Here is a 25,407-nt window from a genome sequence, read left to right on the forward strand (position 1 = left end):
TTGTTATAATTGGAGTTGTAGCCTCTGTAGTTATAATGACCGGAGTTGTAGCCTCGGTTGTTGTGTCCACCACTGTTGTCATTTCAGTTGTTGTCATAACTGTTGATGTCATAGCTGGGGTTGTAACCTTGGTTGTAGTGTCTTCTAGTGTTGTCATATCAGTTGTTGTCATAACCGTTGTTGTAATGACTGGAGTTGTAGCCTCGGTTGTAGTGTCTTCTTTTGTCTTTATTTCAGTCGTGGTCATAACTGTTGTTGTAGTAGCCTGTGCCGAAGTGACCTCCGGTGTTGTCGTCTTCATTGTTGTCGAAATTGTCGTTGTGCCTTCCGGTGTTGAAGTCTCCATTGATGTCTTAACTGGAGTTGTAGCCTCTGTTGTTGTGCTTTCCAGTGTTGTCATTTCAGTCGTTGTCATTACTGTAGTTGTATCCTCTGTTGTAGTGACTTCTGGTGTTGTAGTGTCTGCTGTTGTCGTAATAGGAGTCGTACTTTCTTGGGTTGTCATCTCCGTCGTTTTCACAGCTTCTGTTGTAGACTCGTCTGGAGCGCACGTTTTACAGCAGGAGTTTTCTCTTGTATTTGTATCATAATAAGGACAATCAGTTTTAACACAACCACTTAAACGATCCCCATATTCACAACCTATGGAGAACAATGTTAGCATTGGGTAAAATAAGTATTAACATCTTTTAAGACTTTTTTTTAACAAATTGTAACTTGGATGGGGATTTTACCTAAGATCGTTTTTTAAAAAGACTATATATATATATATATATATATAGCAAAATATCTTTTTGAGTTACGTCTTGTATTATATCTTGAATTACGAAAAAAACACTCAAACTGATGAGCCAGATTATAATAAAGTAAATACCACAAATTAAGAGCCAACATGGATAAACAATAAAGGTTCCAATCTTGGTTGAGAATAAATGAAATGTAAAGAATTGAGCGAGATTGGCCATTCTTGTTTTTACGGTTGATATAAATAAAACCTTATCTTGTGCAGTGCAACTATTACCGTTAGTCTGTTAATGTTAATATAAGACAAATTATATAAATCTGACCTGTAATTCCTGTATGGTAATTCTGACATATTCCACAGCAGTATATCGGATTATAATAATTATCATAACAAAGACGTGGCTTAGGAATGATGTCGCTAGCACAAAATGGAGCATCTCCTAGTATACAGGAAGCTGTCAATTAATAATAAAACAAGATCATTCAAATCAACATTAATATTATATATGTGTTTCGCGTAATTTGTTCGTAAGGATGACTTTTGGTTTTCTCTCCACACGCCTGGAGAAAACCCAACAAATATTTCTGTTCATGTTTTTTTTAATATCAAATAGCTACTATATTTGCTACCTGAACTTTTCGCCGGAGATCAGCTGCAGGGAAAAACTTCAACATGAATATTAGTACCATACTTGTAGTATTTAACTTCTACAAATGCTTGCCTTTATTGAATAAATTTTCACTTGTGTCACAATGTGCATTTGTCAATGATAATTTTGTTTATAATTGAATAAAATAACATTAAAGTAATATGAAACCTCAAAATAAAAAAAAATGATGCATGTTTTTATTATAACAAAATGAATAGTTTTCTTTATTAAACTTAAGAACATATACTTTTGTCTGTGGAACATTCTTGAATTTGTCCCCAAATAGAAGAAATTTACTTTTTTAACATATTTTCCGTACGAAGAGTGACCTTAGCGTGAACTTTCTCGTGAAAATCCAGTAATCGCAATACGCATGAATCTGTCACTAAAATAAAATACTATCTGATTGTACATGTGTAAAAAGTTCTCAATATTCATGTTTTTTGTTGATTGGTAACTGTAAGGTGACAATCAGTAAACTGCGTAGTCAAAACACGGCATCATACCAGACAGAGAGAGAAAACAATTTACGATTACGCGATATATTTGCGTAAAAAAATATAAAATTGTTTATGATATATACATGTTTTGGTTCAACAATTGGATAAACGTTATTTTTCACCAGTCACTCGTTTCCTATGACTTTCACGATGCCAATTTTTAAAGCACCAGATGCGCATTTCGATTATAAATGTCTCATGAATGAGGCCCGAGGTCAAACATTTCAAAATCAAACCGTATACAAACAGTGAAATGTTGATCAAAGTAAAAAAAATACCTCATATATAGCTAAATCCGGACAAGGAATAGAATTAAAAAGTGATATTTGCATGCGTTTACCGTTAGACATATTTGCATGAAAAATGTATTCAGAGCTATGATTGTGTTGATGACTTATATTTATATAGATGAAGACAATTTTTAACTCTTCGTTGTTGTGTGATGACAAACTAGTTGTGAATTAAAAACGTTATATTTATGTTAACCATACATGAACAACATACATGGAAAAGAAATCAGAGGTATGTATGAGGAAAAATAGTTCCTTTATTTAAAAGATTTCCAAGTTTTCATGATCTCCCCGAGTACTGGCTATTGGACTTTATACCCTCGGCGACGTTCACTTAGCTATATCATATTTATCATTTATTTGAGCACAATATATATATACTTAATATTACGTTCTTCTTTCACTTTAAAACATAACTGTATTCTAGTACCAATAACACATCGGGTTACGTGATTGACGTCTTGATAAAAATTGCCAACGTCAGTTTACTTTGAATAACGCTGGACATCAAAGTTAGCATTTTTGTCGGGTTCCTTGCTAGGAAATTAAATAACATGAGTGGACATTTCAATTTACAAGGATCTGTTCTTTATTTCAATCGTCAAACAGCTGGGTTTTTTTTATAAGATTTTGACCTTATCAAATTGACATGGTTGCCTTTTTATAGTGTCTTGTAGTTCCGTTTCAAAGTGCAAAAGTTTTCCTATTTGAATGGAACTAATTCAATCATTAAAGTTGTCAACATTTTACACCTCGATCACGCTTAGTACAAGTATATTCACACATATAATGCTATCCTATGTTAATATTAGAACAGAAGGCGCCCGATTCTAAACCCTTCAGCCCCCTTTTAAAGATAAACGTTAAAAATCAAGAGAAAAGCAAAATTAACTTGAAAAAAGTTGTACTTGAATAACTAACTTACAGTTCGCTGATTGTGCTCGTACATCTTCACAACATTTGCCAGCAATACACCACTGAAATATAATATTAGTGTGTTTTTTTTCTAATTTGGTTAAGTTGAACCAAGAATCTACCTGATTGAATTTCTAACTTGTATCATTAATGTTAATTTGTGTGCCTCATTCTAAACATTGACCATTTCAAATTAGAAAAAAGTATGAACGGAACTAACAATATAAAAAAAGAAGATGTATTATGATTGCCAATGAAAGTACTCTCCACAAGATACCAAAATGACACAGAAATTAACAACTAAAGGTCACCGTACGGCTTCAACAATGAACAAAGCTCACACCACATAGTCAGCTATAAAAGTTGGTGAATAAATTTTACCTTTCCATCACCACACACAGTTCCCTCCCAAGGTATATGTATGCTGCAAAATCCTGTTCCTGGTACTAAACAATACATATATTTACAAACTGTTGTAGGATCTAGATAGTGCTGGTTCTGAAAAAAAGTATAACTATTTACAATTACCATAAAAACTGAATGTCGTGTGAAACTTCATGTAAATGAATGATAAAAGATATTCACAAATGTGGAGCATGATCTGCTTTTCCTTCCGGAGCAATTGAGATCACACTCAGTTTTTGGTGGGATCGTGTTTTTATTCTTTAGTTTTCTATGTTTTGTTTTGTGTACTATTGATTGTCTGTTTGAATTTTTCTTTTCAGCCATGGCGTTGTCAGTTTTATTTTCGACTGATGAGTTTGACTGTCTCTCTGGTATCTATCGTCTCTTTTTCATTTATCCTTATGCTAAATACTCATTGACTGTAAACTTGTATATGCAATAGGTTGAAACTAAAATAAGTTGTAATCACATTTCCTATTATTATGTTCGATATATTTTAAGTACGTATTAACATCCAACGAATTTAAACAACACTAGTTTACGGATGTTCAAATCTTATAAATGAAGGAGGATGACAAATCAGGGCAACAAACAGAAACTGGGAAAAAAAGTAAAATCACAAAAATACTGAACTCAGAGGAAAATCAAATCGGAAAGTCAATAATCACATGGCAAAATCAAATGACAAAACACATCAAACGAATGGATAACAACTGTCATATTCCTGACTTGGTACAGGCATTTTCAAATGTAGAAAATGGAGGATTAATCCTGGTTTATTGCATTAACACAAAATATAATACTAGGTGCATCTATATGGTAAGTGTCCTCCTATGCGTTCACAATTATTACATGAAATTAAAAACTTTGCACGATATTTTCTAAAAAGAATGTATACACATTCTACATTGTAATAGTATAAACGAGTCGGCAATTAAGAGTGCACAATGAGTACCAATTCGAATACCGACTGTTTGTTCATATATCGATTTGTCAAACTCAATAAACATCAAGCATTTTGATGATATCACCTCCAGTATTTTTCTTATTTTGGATTCCGTGAAATTCTTCAAAAAGGAAGATTTTTCGTGGCCTTAAACAAAAATTGGGTATCTACGGTGTTAGTTTGTGCAGAAAAAGTGAAATAACAAAAATACCGAACTCAAAGAAAAATTCAAATCGGAAAGTCCTTTATCCAATAGCCAAATCAAAAGTTCAAACATATCAAACGAACGGAAAACAACTGTCATTTTCCTGACTTAGATCAGACGTTTCCTTCTGTAGACATTTGTGGATAAACCGTGGTTTAAAAGCTAGTTAAACCTCTCACTTGTATCACAGAATTCCATTATATTGACAAATAAAAATGAGCAAAAAAAACCCAGATATAATTATAAGTAAAAACCACAATAAATAGGGTACAGCTGTCAAAATTGTGTTATAATCTTAATCACTATAAAACAAATAACTATTTCAACAAAGAAAAACAAAATGGCATATAGACACTTCATAAGAAAAGTACATAAGCGAAAATTAAAGACAATTAGATTAAAAAAGACCAATTCACAATAAAAATTGATGGGTGTTTACATCCCGAGCCACACCAACATTTTATTACAAAACTGGACTAAACAGAAAAGGTTAAATATGTACAAAGACAAATAGAAAAAATACTTTAACACGTAGTTAAGTGGGTTTTTTTTGTAGAGAAAGAAAAGCTCATTAACATTTTTGAAAAATGATACATTGTAATAGTTTCGTAAATAATTATACGTACATATACATGTACCAAGCCAGGAATATGATAGTTGTTTCACGGTGTTGTTTACAAAGCAAAACAATTACGTCATATTAGACTTTTCCGTAAGTCCTGATGTTTTTATACAGTTAAGGAGAAAGTTTTGAAAAAATATGCCAAATTTGCGTTTCTTAGGGGTCTTAATATAAAAGTACTAAAATTGTTAGCTCAAATGTATTGCCTAGATGTGAAGCATTTGTATGTTCTTTTTAAGGAATTGTGGTTTTGTGTAAATGTTCCATGTTATCTATTCTTTTCATTTCATTTTCTATTTCATTCAAGTAGTCTAGACTTAGGTGATAATTTTTTTTTACATAAACTCCTCATTGAAAGCTATATTGATAAAAGATATTAAATAAAAAAAACTACATCCTTTAGTATAGTCATGATTTGTGAAAGGGTTATGCTTTATTATCTTAAGTTAAGGAAGGTTTAAAATGTTCATACGTACCCTACAAAGATATGAATCTTCAGAATGTCTATTTTGCATACATTGCTCGTCGTGATTGTATATCTGTCCGTGTAACGTAGCATTGTACTTGTCAAGTGCTGTAGGATCATTGTTTGGTGACAATGATGCCATGCAATTTTTATCAACCCTGAAAATCAAAATAAAATTCAGATAATCGTTTCCTTTTAAATTTTCGTCCTTTAAAATCTTATAATTAGTATTTGATTGAGCATCCGGCAACCAAATGTCTGAAAGTATTAGCAACTCTATGACGGTGACTCTTGACTAATCTCAGAATCTAAAGAGATCTCCATTTATTCTACTGTTACTAAATACTAGCAAAATCATAATTTGATTGGTCGAGATCAATCCAGAATTTCATATTCACCTCTGAGTACCATATCCCCCTCTGAACATGGGGACAATCTCATGTGACGTTATACGCGTTAAAAGTGTTTAATGTTTTGAACGTTTTTAAATAGCGATAGTATATATCTTGTTTAAAATAAATTCAGACGTAAAAGCGAAACAGAAAAAAAACATGTCACAGAACAAATAAATAACTTATCATCGGTTTTGAGTATGTCTTATATTGTTATAAATACACCCAGATATGAACTATTATCTTACCTCCTATACATTTCTAGGAATAGCATTGGTTACAATGAAACGCGTGGAGACCGTTTATATTTAATATGGGGTTAGTAGGGGATGGTTTGTTTTCATACACGATTAGCTGTGGTGTTATGTCCCTAAACCAGAACGACACGGCGTTGAGAAAAAATCTGAAACGTTTCACTCGGACAAAAAGTGAAGAAATTGATGATGATGTGAAATAAATACAGAAAACACATTAAAAGCTAACAAGTTGAAGGTTCTTTATATTGAAGAATATATCACTTTGATAGGCCACTAATTTAAATGCCAAATGTTAAGATAGTCGGTAAGATAAATTCTCTACGAGGTGTGCTAGTGACCTAAATGTAAAACCATTTAAATATCGGGGGAAATCCCACTTCAAAAAGGCCTCATATCAGGCGGATAAATATACAACACAATGAAATGTACATTACCTGTTGAAACCCGCAATCGATGGTGAACGAATTCGTTTGAGTATTGTCTATGAGTGAGCGTCCAGAAACAGTATAACTATCTGATTGACTAATGGTTAAAACAGACTTGGCCAACTAAAAAGTCTAGCTGACTTACGGATCAGTAAAAGAAAATATCTTCAAATTTCGTAGCGTATGATATAAAACTGGTGTTCTAATAGTGGTCAAGTTTTAATTTCATTTGGTAATAGTCTATAATAAACCAAACAACATCTTGTCGATGTTCATATTAACTCCCTGTATGGTGCGTTATGTCTTTCGTAAGAAGTAGGTTTTTACAACAAAAACGTTAACAAAAGCAGCTCTACTATGATGGTATTACTACACGTATTAAGACAATATGTGCCTTAACTACCTGTATATTCAATTTTAGTACAGACAAAAAAAAAGAAAATATGAAATAAAAAAACACAAATATAAGTAGAATAAACTTACTTGTTGAGCTCATCTATATACTCCTGAAAGTAGTCAATTGAGCAGTTTGAAAAAATATAGTGATTTGTTGCTTTCTCGTCTTTTTTTGCATATGCACTCGGTGCCATAACGTATCTGTCATCAGCAGAGCAGTTGTTCTTACTCGAAGTATCATGGGAAGCTCCTAAGCTGAAACAAAATTATTAGAATCTTACTACATATTTAAAGCTTTTGTTTCCTTTCTTAATAATTTTACAAAAAAATAATCTCTGAAAATTTCCAAAACTAAAAGCTAATATTACTCTGGTTGTGTATATTTTTAATTTTTTATTTCGTCGATTTTGATATTACCAATGTCCTTGGTGTCATTCGTTTAATCAATATAAATGATCGTGAAAGAATATATAACTAACGGTGGTCAAGCATTACGATCAGATCGAGAAAGATGTGTTATAGGATCGTGATTGAAATATTATCGAAAAGACACGTGCTCCGTCAGTAAATAATCTTATTCAACAATTATTATGAAAATATTGGAATAATAAAACTGTTTGTCAAAATGGTTCAACATTCAGATTAGTATTCGAGAAAAATAAAGACCTAAAGTATACCGTTTTTACAAAATTGTAGAAGGCAATTAGCTCTTCGAAATTTCAGAGAAATAAAAATGTAAACACACATGATTTTTTTTCAAATCTTTAATGCATATACTACTTTTGTTCTAAAAATATCATTCAATATTACTGTTTGAAATAGTTCTAAAAGTTATTCTGATTTTGTTTATTCAGAAACTTTACAAAAACGGTGATATTTGTAAAAAATGATATTTCGGATCGTGAAAGATGGGGTACCGCATTTTGATGATCTTGAAAAGGATCGTGAATGATCTAACACGAATCCTTCTAAAATATGGGGATGATCTCAGGTGCTCCGGAAGGGTAGGCAGATCCTGCTCCACCTGCAGCAACCGACGTGTTGTTTATTTTAGTACAATCTCGGTAATACGTCTAATTCTGTACATCACATTCGTAAAAAGGGGACGGGATTGTAGTTACGACATTATGAAAATATCCGCTATCATCTATGAAACGGATATTCCAAAACGGTCTACCAACTCGTGATGGCGTCCGTAAAATTTACGAAGCGATGATTTTTACTTTACAATTTGGAACTCTTTGTTTAATAGCTTCCTTGTTAGCAGCAACCCTCTATCAAGGAAATTATGATATGAATACAAGTCCGGGAATATCTATCAATTGGAAGATATATACTCCGTATGCAGGCGCTGCTGGAATGTTGCTACATAGAAATGGAAATTTCACAGTTGGGAAGCTGAAATCATCCTTTGTGTCGCAAAGTTTTGTTTTCAACCGACCCTCATTGTCCATTTCAAGATGTAACTTAAGATATGAGGCAGACTTATGTGTATCTGTTCAATCCTTTATCTTAAGTTCGATGGGATAGATGCATTCAACATAGTCACCAAATTTTGAATATTTAATGAGAAAACATCACCTATATAGCGGAAAGTAAAGTTAAAGGATACTGCTAACTTCTGTTCTTTCTTTCTAAGAAGTTCCCGTATGAAGTCAGCATCATAAAAAAAGGAACAAGTCGGTAAGAAAAGGGATACAGACTTGGTTCCCATGGGAATGCCGATTGTTTGTTGTCTAAATAATGTCTATTTTTCTCGTTATAATGTTTACTAAATCGCTGGCATTTAGGGTCTGGTTGAAAGTATGTACAAAATAAAGTAGTAATTTTGTCCACCTTTAAAGGTTAAGGCTGCTGAAAGACCTATTATTGTAGCAGCCAATTATGACTTACTTATGACCAAGTTCATGTGCTGCTACAAGACCTATTATTTCGGAAGCTTTCAAAAGAATTTAAGACCCTCTTTACATGAAATAGTCCATATTTTGAGTTAGAGCTGATAACGTTTTCTATGATTTTGATATAGTTTGTCCCAAAAGTAGTACACCCCACTGTAAAAATAGTATTGAGAAAGTGCAGGTTAGAATTTCCATATTAAAAAAGAAATGCACTACCAAATAACTGTGTTCTCGGGCCGACTATTCCTAAACGGAAGTCTTGTCTATGTTTTAATAGTCCGTCCGATGACCCAAACTTAATAATCATAAGAATGGATGACAATTGCGACTATAAATGAACCTATAGGACACAGCGGTGTGGTGATTAATGTATTGTGGCAGAAAGGGAAGCGAAACACAAGATGACAATAGAAATACAACATATATCTACACAATTATAGGTGATATAATCAGTGTAACTGAGTGGACAGTATCAAATTTTTTTTTTAATTTATTTTTTTATTTTATCATCATCTAATTCTGCAATGATGACACAATACCAATAAACTTTATGGGATGACAGCTTAAAACCATAAATAGACCTGTTATAAAAATCAGATCGGTAAAAAATACAAAGTTACTTTCCTTGATTGCTGTATTCAAATGTGTTGTATTCAAATGTATCAAACATCTCATTGTAGATTGGAAATAAAAGCAGTATTTAATCTTTCTTGTCATACCTTTTTATGCGCTAATTGAAATTATGACTTACTTATGACCAAGTTCATGTGCTGCTACAAGACCTACAATTGCTTTGCCTTTATCTTCAACAATGGAATTCTCATAGTAAGCAGTGTACCTCACTTTAGTGCAAATTGCTCCGACCCATGCTAAACCTGTAATTAATAATAAATAATAATATTCTTCATATTTACGGATGAATATCATTTGATATATGTATACAGCATGATTCTATATAACACCTAGAGGGAATAACATACCTGCGAAATGGAATGATACACATACTACTGTAAAATCTACGGGTTAATGTGAAAGGATATAACCGTCTCTCAATACCTATTATTTTAAACACGATATTATCATTATAGATTTTTATCTGTTACTGTTTACTTCTTCGTATTGATGAAATATGTTATACATGTACTTACACCTTATAAATCTATGTGTGTTTTTCTATCAGTAGATCTGAAAATCAAATACATTATGTGTGCACAGGTAACCTTTTTTCAGGTTTTAATTTCGCCTTGTTTTCGTCTTTTTTGTTGTGTTCTTTTACAACATTTGATTTCTTACTACCCCTTTTTATCGAATTATATCATCGTCAAAATTTGGATATGTTCGTCATCAATGCTCTTAAACTTCGTATTTTATTTGGCCTTGTAACTTTTTTGATTCGAGCGTCGTAGATTAGTCTTCTGAAAACAAATCCAACGTCTGGCGTACACAATAAATTATAAGCCTGGTATCTTTGATAAATGTGTTCATCCTTTTATTTAGAGTTGTATAAATTACATACCTAGTAGACCTGTAGATGGTCCTTCTGGTGTACTTGTAAACAAATCGTACCTTTAATTAAAAAAATTAAAGTCAATTATATAAATAGCATTTCTTGTAAATAAACTCATCATAGATACCAGGACTAAATTTATATCCTGAATCTTGCTTTATAACGATATTTTTATGACCAGTAACACTCATTTGCTATTATTCATAGACAAATATCTTCTTATTAGTCTCAAATAGCAGATAGGAATAAGACGATGTGGTATAGTTCCAATGAGACAACTTTCCATCCAAGTCACAATGTGTGTAAAGTGAACATGGCGCACTTTAGATGATATAAATGTTAAAGGACATTGTAGGTAAGGATGAATATTTTTGGGTCTTTTAGTTTCTAAAATCAATAAGTATGATAAATAAATTAAAAAAAACATTTAAATTTTCACGAGACAGTTTAAGTATTAATTTATATTCTTAAATTTATTTTGAAATTTGCGTTTGGGATTGTAACGTCTTAGAATTAGAAAGTACTATGAAAACTGTAAAACAAAACTAGCCTCATTTTGATATTTTCGTATTACTATTTCGGTATGGTTGATTGATTGGTGTTTGCTTAACGTTCAGTGGTTATTCAGTACAAGAACATATGCACAACTACTGCAATATGTACGTTTTCGACCTGATTTGTATAATCTATTCTTATGCTGTGCTGTTACACCACGGTACCATGTTAGAGGAGTTAGGATCCCGCTAACATGTTTAACCCCGAAACATTCTGTATGCATGTGCCTGTCCAAAAACAGGAGCCTGTTATTCAGTGGGTTTTTTTCGCTCATTTTTTGTACACCAATAAGGCCGTTAGTTTTCTCGTTTGAATGGTTTTACATTTGTTGTTTCGTTTTTTTCTTCATATATTACTATGTGGTATGGGCTTTGCTCATTGTTGAAGGCCGTACAGTGACCAATAGTTGTTGATTTATGTGTCATTTTGTCTCAGTGGCAATCATACCACATTTTCTTTTTTTTTTTTATATGTACGGGATTCTACGAAGAGTTGTTACAAGGATTCTTAATCGTAGGGCATTTATCACTGGGGATCGGCTTTCATGTTTCTTTACACCATGTGAAAACCGCCTCTTCCCTTTAACAATAAGGTATTGTATGTCGTTACCATAAACAGTTGTAAACGGAAAGAAAGACATATTATTTGGAACTTTCATGGGAGAAATGAAGACTATCACATATATAAAGAACAGATTTCATCCATTTTCTGTATGCCGCCGTAAATGGAGAATCTTTGTAACGCAATTTTTTTTCTCTTTTAAAAAGTCTTGAAATAAAATAACAAATTGGTTCTCTTTTGTCAAAAGAAGCGGACGGTCCTTAACAGATTGACCAAATCAAAGGAAAAAACGGAAAACGACGAAAGAACTTCTCACATCAAGTAGTTCAACCCATGCTAAACATTGGTGACGATGATGTTGTGCGGAAGTACAGACGGGTTCAGGTCACGTGAATAAAGATGAAAAATATTAAAAAAAAATTGCAGCAATTCCTGAATGAATCCTTAGGTAATATGTGACAAAGCAAAGTTTCTGATTTTTATTAATATATATTTTTGCTGTGGCTCTATACATTTCAAGTCGTTCAGCCGGATCCTTATTGACCAACTTTGCTGAAACTACTTATTAGTTTTGAAGTAAAGGACCAGGGACACAGTTATCGTCCTCTGATTTTTGTTGTCAGCAAAAATAATCCCAAGTATGGGCAAAGTTTTACTTGCAATTATTTTTCGTACCCCTTCCAAATTTGTTTCTTCGTGTTTTATTCGTCAAATAGTAAGTAGGGGGATGAAATTACACTAAAAAATTGGGGTAATGTTTTTCAAAGTAAATTTGTGGTTTGTTCAAGTTGAAATGGAAAACTTCGGCAGCTGTCAGAAGATTTCAACACCCCCATATCATAAAAATGTCCATATTGTCATTTAGAGCTATAAATTATTCTATGATTTGTCCCAAAAGTAGTGCAGGACACTGTGAAAATATTTTTGAGAAGCCGAAGAGTATATATTTAATTTCAATTTAATGTCTGAAAGAAATGCACTACGAAATAACTGTGTTCTCGGTCCATATATTCTCTGAATAGGTATCATATATTTACCACTGGACATTAAACAACGATCTATCAATCGATAGCCGACGATACTTGGTTGTGTTTGACTATCATAATCAGGTGTTGCTTGATGTTTAAAGGGTCCTTTATAGCTTGCTGTTCAGTATTCTAACAAAAGTATCAATATCGGTCTCAAAATTCTTTCGCTAAAACACTGTGATTATTTCAATTATTTTCTTTTACACAAACTAAACCTTATGAGAATCGGTTTCAGAATAGGTATCATAATATAATGATATAACATGAATACAATTGAGAATGGAAATGGGGAATGTGTCAAAGAGACAAAAACCCGACCAGAGTAAAAACAACAGCCGAAGGCCACCAATGGGTCTTCAACACAGCGAGAGAATCCCGTATCCACTGATGCGGACTTTAGCTGGCCCTTTAACAAAAGCGTGTACTAGATCAGTGAAAATAGAAGTCATACGAAACTCCAAAACATATAAATGAACTAAAATTTAAAAATAATACAAGACTAACAAATGCCATATATATGTTTCAAGATGACAACGATATTTATAAATACTTTGTCTCCTTCAACAATCTATATTTTGATACGCTGTAGAATTGCAAATAAATGGACCTTAAAAATCATTGACTATGTTTTGAAAAATTGGCACGATCAGGAAGAGCACGAAGCTAAGGTTGTTTAACATAGCATAGCACGTTTGCAATTAGAAATAAAACGTTTTCTTATTATTACATCAAGTAGAAACAAACTGAAATTGGTCTACTTTAGAAATTAGTGGTTATTTGGTGAAATTTGTGTCCGAGTCATATCATTTAGCATGGTGGCAATAATGCTTTTTTCAAATAAATATTTATTTTAGAAGTTTAAATCTCAAATAATGATTATCCGCAATTTCAAGCCTTTGGCAACCTTTATCAAAAATATTAATATAGAAAAACCACGCCATTAAATGCCTCATAACCAGCTTGGAAATATATGTAATAAATTTAGTTCATGGAATAGATGCGATAAAATGATCAGTAAACAATGAACTATTTCGATTAAATGATATCATCTTTTAACGTGGGGTATGAAAAAAATAATTAATAATCATTTAAACAGTTTTCAACTTGTGGATTTGACATTGTGTAAAAGCACTAACCGACAGAGAGTCTAGAAATCGATTATTACTTTCGATGCATTGCGGTTCTCTGAATTTAGGAAAATGAGATATTATCTGGCCAGGATGACGGTGGTGTATTATGTTTAGATGACCCGTAACTGCATGCTCAGACCATTGAAAATATATTGTGAGGAAAAACAGTTTCATGTCGGAAGGTTTTTTATTATTCTCATTATGACGTTTTTTTTACATTCTTCTCGAAGCAAATGTATACGAACAAAAGAACATGGTGCAACTGTCATACAAGTGACAGGTTAAGCTATCTTTGAAACCAGGTTAAATCTACCAATTTCTACTTAAGAAGATCCCTGTACCAAGTCAGAAATATGACAGCTGTTATCCCTTAGTGAGATGTGTTTGATCTTTTGATTTTGCCATGTGCTAAAGGATATTCCATTTAGAATTTTCCTCAGAGTTAGGGTTTTTTTATGTTATTTTTTACTAGGCGAGTAGCATAGATGTGTATGGCAGACAAAGGAAAATTAAAAATGTTCGGTAAGCAAACCTTATCAAGTTTTGGAAACTTACCCTGAAAATAACATTGCGTGGTCGTAATCAGGTAACTGTGCTGCGTTTGTTTCTAACCATGCTTTAAAGTTGTTCAAAGCAATATCACCGTCAACTATGTATTCCCCGGAACTTAGATATTTAATGGTTTCTGTCCAAGTAGATTCTGTTGGAGACTGTGAAAATACATGGCTTTTGAATTTGAAAAATGTGACTTTTATTTCAACACAGACTGTCATCAAAGTTAGAGGGTTAGCGCTATAAAACCAGGTTTAATCCACCATTTTCTACTTTTGAAAATTCCTGTACCAAGTCAGGAATATGAAGTTCTTGTCCATTCGTTTTTGATGTGTTTTGTTATTTGATTTTGCCATGTGATTATGGACTTTCCGAATTGATTTTCCTCTAAGTTCAGTAAAAAAGAATGGCCAACGTAGATACAAGTATCTTGTTTTAGGGAGGGATAAAACCTACTTTGTAAAGAATCACTCTGATTCGAAGAAACAATTCTCTGAAACTGATATTATCAAGAGTTTTAGATGCTTGATTTCTTGATTGACAACATATTTTTTACGTTCGGAGGACGTGTTTTTCAACAGACTGGCGGCGTTCCAATGGGAACAAACTGTGCCCCTCTACTTGCTGACTTGTTTCTTTATTATTATGTGGCTGACTTCATGCAGGAACTTCTTAGGAAGGAAGATAGGAAGTTAGCAATATCCTTTAACTCTACTTTCCGCTATAAAGATGATGTTCTTTCACTAAACAATTCAAAATTTGGTGACTATGTGTAACTCATCTATCCCATAGAACTAGAGATAAAGGATACTACAGATACAGTTAAGTCGGCTTCATATCTTGACTTACATCTAGAAATTGACAATGACGAACGGTTGAAAACAAAACTTTATGACAAAAGAGATGATTTCAGCTTTCCAATTGTGAACTTTCCATTTCTAAGTAGCAACATTCTAGCAGCACCTGCATACGGGGTATATATCTCCCAATTGATACGATATTCCCGTGCTTGCATTTCCTATCATGATTTTTTGATAGAGGTTTGCTGCTCACAAGGAAGCTATTAAACCAAGAGTTCCAAATGGTGAAGTTGAAATCATCCCTTCGTAAATTTTACGGACGCCACCACGAGTTGGTTGAACGTTATGGAATAACCGTTTCACAAATGATATCGGATATGTTCCTAACGTCGTAACTACAATCCCCTTCCCTTTCATGAATGTGACCTACCAAATTAGACTATTTACCGGATTTGTAATCACATAAGCAACATGTGGAGCAGGATCTACTTACCCTTCCGGAGCACCTGAGATCACCTCTAGTTTTTGGTGGGGTTCGTGTTGTTTATTCTTTAGTTTTCTATGTTGTGTCATGTGTACTATTGTTTTTCTGTTTGTCTTTTTCATTTTTAGCCATGACGTTGTCAGTTTGTTTTAGACTTTTGAGTTTGACTGTCCCTTTGGTATCTTTCGTCCCTCTTTTAGTATTGTTGTAATTTTACTTTTTTCTTAACTTATAGATTTTGTTCAAACTATCTTTCAAGAAGACACCCATCTATCTAGTAAATCAATCTCTGCATATCGATTGTTATTGTGTTTCTAGAAATTTTATTTTGGAAACTGACTTTTTTATTATTGTCATCAGCAAGTCAGTGTAACATAATTCATTTCAAAACTCTATGAATTGAGGTTGGATATCGGCAATTATCTGATTACTTTTTTTTTTTTTTTTTTTATCAAAAAGTGAAATTCTTCATTTCTTACAAAAGTAATTTTCAGTCTAATTTCCTAATTTCTTTTGTCTTATATTTTGTCGTAATATTGTGACATAAATCTGCAGATTGATGACACAATCTCTTAATGATATTATTATGACAGTTTGACTATAATGCAAGAAGCCCGAATGGTAATATGCATATTTTGTAAAATGATATTGAATATTGATTTCTGTCGAATAATTGTGCACGAAAGTATTAATACAATATTAAAGTATAACATGTATAGATTATCCGGTTTCCTACACATCAATATCGTAAAATTTCATCCGCGAGCCATAATGTGAATCTTCAACGAATGGGCGCAGAGATCAATCTTAAAAGCTTCACATTGTGTTAAGCGGCTGATATTTTACAATATTTATACGAAGAAAATCCGACTATATGTTTATAGTTCTATTACAGGTTCTTTTTTCTTCCTGAGACAGGTTTACGCTTAGCGAAAGCAAACTTGATACTGTCTCCTCACACATTGTGACGTTGCTGATACTTCTTCGCAGACCTTTTGACGTTCCAGATAATGTATAATTTGTCTCAAACCCGTGATACAAGATTTACAGAGCGCCTGAGCAAAATATATATATATAAGAACAATAAGTTTCAATTTGGAACTAAATAAGCATAGTAATGTTTTTTTCATACCTTCTATTCATTCCTAGATGAGTTTTTGATAATGTAGTAAAAGTTACAATAACTATCAAAAGTAAAAACTATCTGAGCACGCCAAAAGTTCCAAATGTAATTATTATATATTCACTGCTGTTTTGAATTAGTTTTCACTTTTTTTTTTCTTTTTTTTTTTGGGGGGGGGGGGGTGGAGGACTTAACAATGAGGCACTCGCACCTTCAAAGTGAAAAGGGATTAGTATAAGTTGCAATACCTTATTTCCCAATCCACTGTAAATAAATATGTTTTAACTAAGAACGTATCTGATTCGATAATTTTTTTCAAGATATACAAAAAACAAAGGGAAAGCGTCGTTAACTCATTCAATGTAAGGCAAGTAATACCCACCACATTGACCTTTGGCATTTCTTCTCAGTTTACTTCATTTCTCTCTTTATATTTTGTTGGTCTATTAATTATTTCTTTAAGTTGGCTAGAACTGATTGTTTTTTTAACGATTTTTGTTCCATGAATCTTGAGTATTTCCTTAACACTGCTTTCTTATCTTTAGAATTGAATGCATACAACAACAAAAAAAAGTTTTATCTAACGTTCAACTTTAAACACATCGTTTTTTAACCAGAAACATATAATACTACTTATCAAAATGTCAAATTATAGTTATATGGATAGCTGTTTAAACATACAAGAAATCTTACAGTAGCAATATAAATACCAGCATACACATTTTTCATGTCCCATGGAACACCCTGAATACTCTCATAGTGAACGTTCATCTGTAAATATACATAACGTAAAGAAAACACATTTAACTCAGTTAAAGCCATTTAAACCCCAATGGAATAGAAGATACTTACCAGCACGTTGTGAATCCATCAATATAAAATCACGTTCTGACTGATTTAGATAGTTAAATTTTTGACAGATGTTTTGAAACGAGTTTATTTTTGTTGTAGTTCAGTGATTTTGTCGTTCCTTTTTTTTTCCTCTTATAGTTGGTGTGTTTCCCTCGATTTTGGTTTGTTATCCAGATTTGTTTTTTGCTAAATCGAATTATGACTATTGAACAGTGGTGTACTACTGTTACCTTAATTGAACAATGCTACATTTTCTGAATCTATACGAAAACAATATATCTTGAAATGCTCGCTAGTGATTAACGATGCTACAGATAAAAATAAAAATGTTCCACCGATTTGGTTTTTACTGATTTCCAGTATTTTACAATTCTTCTTGTTTTTGAATTTGACATTCACTTAATTTAAAAAGGGTCCCAATTTTGATTGAACTATTTTGGGTTTTGTCTATAATAAAAACTGAAAAACAGGTTCTAAATTTCAAGCGTCAGAAGCGCTGTTCTATTTTTAATCATTTTAAACATCATTGGAATACATGTTTACTCATGCCATATTTTCTTATTAATACAATACGTTGTTGCAATACCCCTTTTTACTATTTGATTTATTTTACTTTACTGGCTGGGGTTTAAACCGTATGCTCGTTATATACCAGTTCATCTATTAACATGCAATTTGGGATAAACTTATCAATGAATTGTCGATTTATGGTCATTGCGCCGGTTAGAATATGTAAACCCTATATGTGTATTCGCAAAATAAATATGAGACACTGTCATTTATTTATTTTCTTATAAAGCGGAGTTTAAAAACGTTAAAAATTTTCACATTTTATAATTTGTGGATAAGCACTTGCATAATCTATTTTGGTTGTTATACTATATTGTTTTGAAAACACTGATAGGTGATTAGAATTCAGTAATAATTATAACGACTATCATCCTTATCACACACATAATAGACTGTCCTTATGCAAATTGAAATGTTAGCTCCGCCCTATCAGGTAAAAACACATTGGTAATACTTACATCATTTATAACATAAGCGTAGTACTCCATGATGGAATCAATTGTTGCCATGTTCCTTTCAGTGTCAGTATTCCCAGTACTTTGATTATACCAACTATAATATAGAACTTGGTGTTATTGTGTGTAAAGTTTTGTTACCCTGTATGAAAACGAAGTTGACTCTTGTCAAACAGGTCACCAAAGTCGTACAAGTTTGTATTGTCATTATTGTCCTGATTGAGGGAGGGGATATTGTTAATAATTATCCGACATATAAATCAAAAGTGCTTGAAATAACTGAAAGTTGAAGATCTAGTCTGCCTCGAAATCTAAATCAGTTTAGTGTGAAGGCAACATAATAAATTTAACTTTTATATATTTAACAAAATTTTCTAGTATCAAACACAATCATGAACATATAAAGATAATTTGAATTGGAAAACAACCCTTAATGGATATGTTCAAAATCGGATAGATTCACCTTTGCAGAGTACATCTTTTCACATAAACACTTTAATTCAAACTGTTCATTAATGACAGTTTCCCCGCAAAGCAATCACTTCAACCACAAAATTCTGCATGATAATTTTTATTCAAATCAATCATGTTTTATAATCACCGTACAATAAGTGTACTTAAAGGGGTGCTAGCTGTCAAAGTCATGTTCACCGATTTGACTCAAATAGTCATATTTGATTTTTTAACAAAGCTAAAAAAAAATCACACTTTAAAAGTCTGAAATATACAATTAACAGGGCATTATCATGACTATACGAGACATCGTTTCGTCTGTTATTTAGTCTAGGCACAATCTAATTAACTATTGAAATGACCTCCAAAGTCATACGATGATCATATTTGCAACGTAAACATAAATATAGATATAAATAGATAAGGCGAACTCGGGCTATTTGATTTCCCTTGTTTTTTTAATTACTGTTTATCGTCGTTTTTACCTGTATAAAAATGATTTTTTGTGAATCGAATCAGTCAATCAAATGATTTACCTTCGATTCACTTTTAATGTTGACATTCTTTTTCTTTAAATAGCTTCACGCATACAAGTGTGAAGGGGTTAAATTGAAGTTCACATGAATACGGATTCAGTGAGGTAGAATTGTTCATTTGCAAGTGAATAATTCATCCCTAATGGTTTTTAGCTTATTTCGACACAATTGGACCATACTGGCTGCTAGAAAGGAATAATCATTTCACTTTTTCACTGTATTAATGATTTAATAAAACAAAAACATATAAAAGATCTTGTGTATTCCTCGTAGCTAGTGCCCTTTATGTTGAATAAATGTTCCTATCATAGTGATTTTAATCTATACGAATTTAGTGATTCGGTGCAAATTTTAAATATATAATGTCTGTCAACATATAACACAGTTGAAGCATAGAAACATGAGAAAGACATGCAAACCCAGTTATACCATTTAGATAATTGAAGTCGTTGATAATTTTATTTAATTTTTTCTTATCTTTTTTTTTTTGTCAGTAAAGAGTAAAATACAAAAAAACGAACTCTGATGAAAATTCAAAACGAAAAATCAGTATTCAAATAACAAAATCAAACAAACGGATAACAAATATCATATTCCTGACTTGTTATAGTCATAAGAGAAGATAATTTGTAAAGTTTTGCAAATAACGATGGACGTCAAATGAACCTTTATTTTTTACGTGCGCTTTTGGGAATATGCGGGAAATGAACAAAACATGTGGCTTAGTTAGAAAAAAATGCTTCTTCTTTAATTTTGGAATCTGTTATAGTAATAAAAGTTCCAATGTGTGCGTCTTGTATATATTTTGTAATTTGTGGTCCTTAAGGTGGTATGGGAGTCTAAAATAAAAATGATAGAATTTGTTCATACTTTGCCAAAACGTAGTATCTATTAATATATGTTGAAAAATATAATAAAAATGATAGGTCACCACGCATTTCTCTAGCTACATGTTGTGAATAAATGACACATTTTGTATGGATTATACAGGAAAAACCACCATTTTGTGATTAGAAACTAAACAAAATGATAAAATTGTTAGTTACTTAAGGAAAAGATAGCTTTCAGACAATACTTTGAGAAAATCAAAAGAAAAGATAAGGTCACCGAACGTTTTTTTCCAGCTAAAATGCAAAATAGGAAAATTCCATGAAGAATCCTTCAGAAAATGCAGTGTTTTAGAGTTACCTCACCTTAAAATGCCAATTTCAGAAAAAATTAAAACAACCAAACAAAATCAACATTGGCTAAAATAATAATATTTATAAATTATATTCTTATAAACTGGTTCCTTTAAATGAAAATTCACATTAAATATCTGCATTTCTGCATCAAATTTTGCTAGCTTGATAGAAAATCTGGACCTTTGGTTCTTTGTTTTTTACAATCCAAGATGAAGGAAGACACCCATAACACCTATAACACCTTAATGATCTTGAACTTATTACTTGATATAGACCTTCAAACAATAATTTGAGCATCATTGATGTGTAATTTAAATAAAATGGAGACTAAATTTATCTATTTATTGTCAATAGTACAATTAAAAATGGTACGTACTATTCATAAATCCCGAAATCGGTACAGGGTAGGAGTTCTACTTTGTAATGTGTTGTTGCAATAGGGTTACCGCCCACAGCCGTTCTTGATATCTTTTTATCTTGCGATAACACATCTTCTGAAATATATAAATGCAAAATTTTATCATGATGTGATAAAAAATGTAATACAGGTTAAACAGTATATATACATAAGATCGGTCTTTTGTTTAGTTGGTTTCTTATAAATACAAATTTTAAATGAACTTATCATATATACCAAAATTGAAAATCTGTACGCCAAACAAACAATCATTCAACAAATCTTATTAATGACGATGGAGGAAAAAATTAATAAGGCCAAATAAAGTAGTAAGTTGAAGTGCATGGAAGAGCAAAAGTTCTAAAGGTTTTGTGAAATATAGGTAAATCATTTCTTAGTATTTTAACAAATTGAAAGTTTTGTGAACAGTTAATTTCTAATTACGACCTATAGAAATATTTTAATTCAATGGCTGTCTACTGTGCTGGTAATACAGTATTTTTAACTTTACTGAGCATTTCTGTATAATGCAGAAAGATGTTGAGGTCATCAAAAATGTTGAAAGTTGACAGTTTTCCTTTAATTTTAGACATATGAATCTATCAACACATTCATAGAATATAGCAGGTTGAGGATGGACCTAGTGGTTCATTTTTTAAAATCAATCTAAAGTAGAGAATTATTTTTTTCGCACTTTTACACGTTGTAAATAATGTTACTTAAGTATTGATCATGTTAAAAAGTTACCTGGAATTTTACGAGCATCGTTTCCAAAATCAATAACTTGGTTCTCCTGAGGTATAAGGTGGTGGTTTTCTACATCTGATAAATTTCCTACAGATCTTGGTTTAATCACATGATGCTCTCCGTTTAAAAATATTCGTCCATTCTAAAATATTGCATAAATATAGCACCTTGAAGGAAAAGGACTAGGTGCATGAGGGCTTTATTTAATTTGAACTTGATTTCAATGGGATTGCCAAAAATGTCTGTTTTAAAGTTGAGGTGATGCAAAATTAGTTGATTTCTCTACTCATGATGTCACAATAAGTGTTATTAAGAAATTAGCCCTTCTACAATTGTTGTGAAAAAAACATCGACGTGTCGTCATTTTTCTAGATATATCAACAGCACTTTTAAGTTTCAAATTTACCACCATATATGTCTATATGAACAATATCTTTTTGTGTAAATATGTTTGTGGTACACGTACTTATATGTGTTCAATATACGCAAATGAGTAATTTCGATATCTTTTGACTGTTAAATCGCCGAGAATTTTTATACTTTTTTAACGAATTTTCAGTATAAACTTTGAAGATATTTTACAGCTAAATACTAGCCAATACCACCCGATTGTGTAACACTTCTTAATCTTATGTCCTTGAACGAAGAAACAAAAACATGTTATATTTACTTAGAAGGGAAAACTTACTTGATAAGCGCCTTTTTAAAACGGTGCAGTTTGAGCAGATTCAAGTAGCAAACAAATCACCATAACTTACCAATATATATTGACATCGTTCTTGATATTCATTTTCTTTACACTGTACACCGATAGAGGCTAAATGGTTTACATCTGTATAAAATACTACTTCCTAAAGAAAATACAAATATGAAAATAAAACGATGTAGTATGATTGCTAATGAGAAAACTCATCGCAAGGGACTAAATGACACAGAAATAGACAACTACGTAAGTCACCCGTACGACCTTCAACATTGAACAAACCGCATACCGAAAATAAACCTCCCGAAATGACAAACGTAAATCAAGTCAAACGAGAAAACTGACGGCCTAAAACATGTACATAATAATAAACGAACAATCTAATACGAAATACAGAAAAAAACGAAAAGCACTAAATTACAGACTCATATAGAATGTGGCGGAGTTTAATATGTGTGTCTGAAACACAATAAAAGCGAAATAAAGTCGAATGAATTCGAACCGTTTTATGGCCATATTATGTATTTGAAGGGTTTTTGTCATGTATAAATATGGTGAAAACTTGAATTCAAGCTTCAAATCATCTTTATCATAAGACAAACTATGGGATTAAGACCATGATATTCGAGAGTAATACTTTATGGTGATGTATTGAAACATTTCCTTGAAATGTGAAAATGTGCAAATGCAGAAGAAGAAAAGAATACTTTTATCTATGGTGAGTTTATTTACAACCACTGGGTCGATGCCACTGCTGGTGCAGTTTTTTCCCCCGAGGGTATCTTCAGTCCCTTAGTCAGCACTTATGTGTTGACATGAATTATCATTGATATGGTCATCATTATAAATTAACTGTTTACCAGACTTTGAATTTCGAAATTCTTTTTTATACTTCAGGAATAGATTAACTTACCTGTATTTGGCATAACTTTTAGGATTTTCGGTCCTCAATGCACTTCAACTCCTACCTTTATAACTCATTTCATTCGAGCATCACTGACGAGTCTTTGGTAGATGAAACACTTATCTGGCGCAAATACAAAATTTCAATCCTGGTATATATGATGAGTTTCTTTGCATGTCATTCGCACAAACGTAATGCAAATAAACAGTCATATTCGCACAAATGTATGTCGGTCAAATAAACATTAACTCTAAATCATAATAAAACAGTAGTAAACGTTTCCTTAGATATATCATGTATATATCTTTGGCCGCAAATAACTCGATAAAAAAACCCGACAGAAATGTATTCAATAGATATAATTATTCGTAAATTAAAACCAGAAGAATTATAAAAACATGCTCCATTCATGCAAAGCGTTTACCTTTACATTTCAAAATTTCATTAGTACCCCCTAATGAAAATTGGACTATAAGAGATGTAAATTGAACTTACTTTTTCAGGTCGTGCTGCTTGCTTGACGATGAAACCATTCTCGTACATGTATAATGGCACTGATGTTTTCACGTTTTGTTTTTTTAAGTTTAATTGAAACTGTTGATCTTTCAAACCTAAACTGAATTTTAAGTCGGACTTGAAAATATCTGTATCTCTTTTCTCTCGTCTATTTACACTTTCGTCGTCTATATATTGAATAGATACTGATTCTGAAATAGAAAACAAAACTTTGCAAGTATCTTCCTAACTTTAACCAAGAATTATCTAAAAAAAATTTAGAATGAATTGCATTGTTAGTTAAGTTTAAATTAGGAAAGACAGAAGATAGGCTAAGGATATCTAAGAAACTTTCAAAAAAAAGTCGAAAAGAACGCCATTGTTTAAAACGAAATCGACGAACAGGCAAACAACAGGACAGAAAACACAACATATAAAATCAAAGACGGAGTAACACCATAAACTGGGTCTAATTTCAGGTGCGTAGGAAGTGGTAAGCCTGTTTCACATGTTGCATCCGTCGTGTTGCTCATGTTAGAAAAAAAGTAAAAAAGTCAATATAAAAACTTGATGTTGAAGAAAGGCAGACAGCACAATAATCAAATGTTAAAAGACTGACACAACTAAAAGAAACCAACTTTATAACTTTAAAATAATGAGCAAGAGGTTATCTTTCATAGAATGCTTACACTGATAGCATTGGCTATTAAGAAGGAGATTTTCTGAACAATAAATCAGCAATGAATTGAATCATTTGAAAGGTTTGTGTAATTAACTTCCCAATATTTTTTTGTGGTTTCATAAAAGTATAGATACATGTTTGTCATTTTAAATAATTTAAGGACTGTTGTGAACGTTTTTGATACAGAACAAGATACTTATTGACGAGTTGTCGAGGAATATGGATTAATGTTCATGGGTTATACTATATACCCTGGTCATTAAGTAGCAAAGTCATAAAAGAGTGGACAAAAATAACAATTTCATGCCATTATAGTATGCTCCTAACATAGGTAAAACTGACTAGAAAAATCATCATTCGACATCATATTTTAACGTCGTGCCAAGTGGTATAGGGTACTGGATAAATAACAGCTAGTGATGAATTAGCAGGTTGAGATTTCATTCCACAGAGGATTCATGACTTTTTATTCAATCAATGTTAGATATGTTAATTTACGGTAGCACCTTTTGTCCTCGCTCTGCGAAATTTGAACCACTGCTTCGGTTGTAATCACGTGACAACTCCTCCTGAACTGT

The 25,407-nt window shown here is 32.1% G+C and overlaps 1 protein-coding gene across 1 annotated transcript; it reads right to left on the reverse strand.

Annotated features, from left to right (window-relative positions):
- Nucleotides 1-30: 30 nt before the first annotated feature.
- Nucleotides 31-24,195, reverse strand: LOC134694147 (zinc metalloproteinase-disintegrin-like VAP2A). Its single transcript, XM_063555144.1, has 16 exons — nucleotides 24,148-24,195; nucleotides 22,804-22,896; nucleotides 22,046-22,187; nucleotides 21,278-21,395; nucleotides 18,732-18,825; nucleotides 17,545-17,622; nucleotides 14,448-14,602; nucleotides 10,628-10,677; nucleotides 9,863-9,986; nucleotides 7,301-7,468; nucleotides 5,754-5,901; nucleotides 3,481-3,597; nucleotides 3,110-3,161; nucleotides 1,068-1,199; nucleotides 128-642; nucleotides 31-72 (listed from the first exon to the last, which is right to left on the reverse strand). The coding sequence occupies exons 1-16, from the start codon at nucleotides 24,193-24,195 to the stop codon at nucleotides 31-33; spliced, it is 2,076 nt and encodes a 691-aa protein (XP_063411214.1).
- Nucleotides 24,196-25,407: the final 1,212 nt, after the last annotated feature.

The sequence above is a fragment of the Mytilus trossulus genome, chromosome 13 (genome assembly GCF_036588685.1).
Source record: "Mytilus trossulus isolate FHL-02 chromosome 13, PNRI_Mtr1.1.1.hap1, whole genome shotgun sequence".
Taxonomy (NCBI): domain Eukaryota; kingdom Metazoa; phylum Mollusca; class Bivalvia; order Mytilida; family Mytilidae; genus Mytilus; species Mytilus trossulus.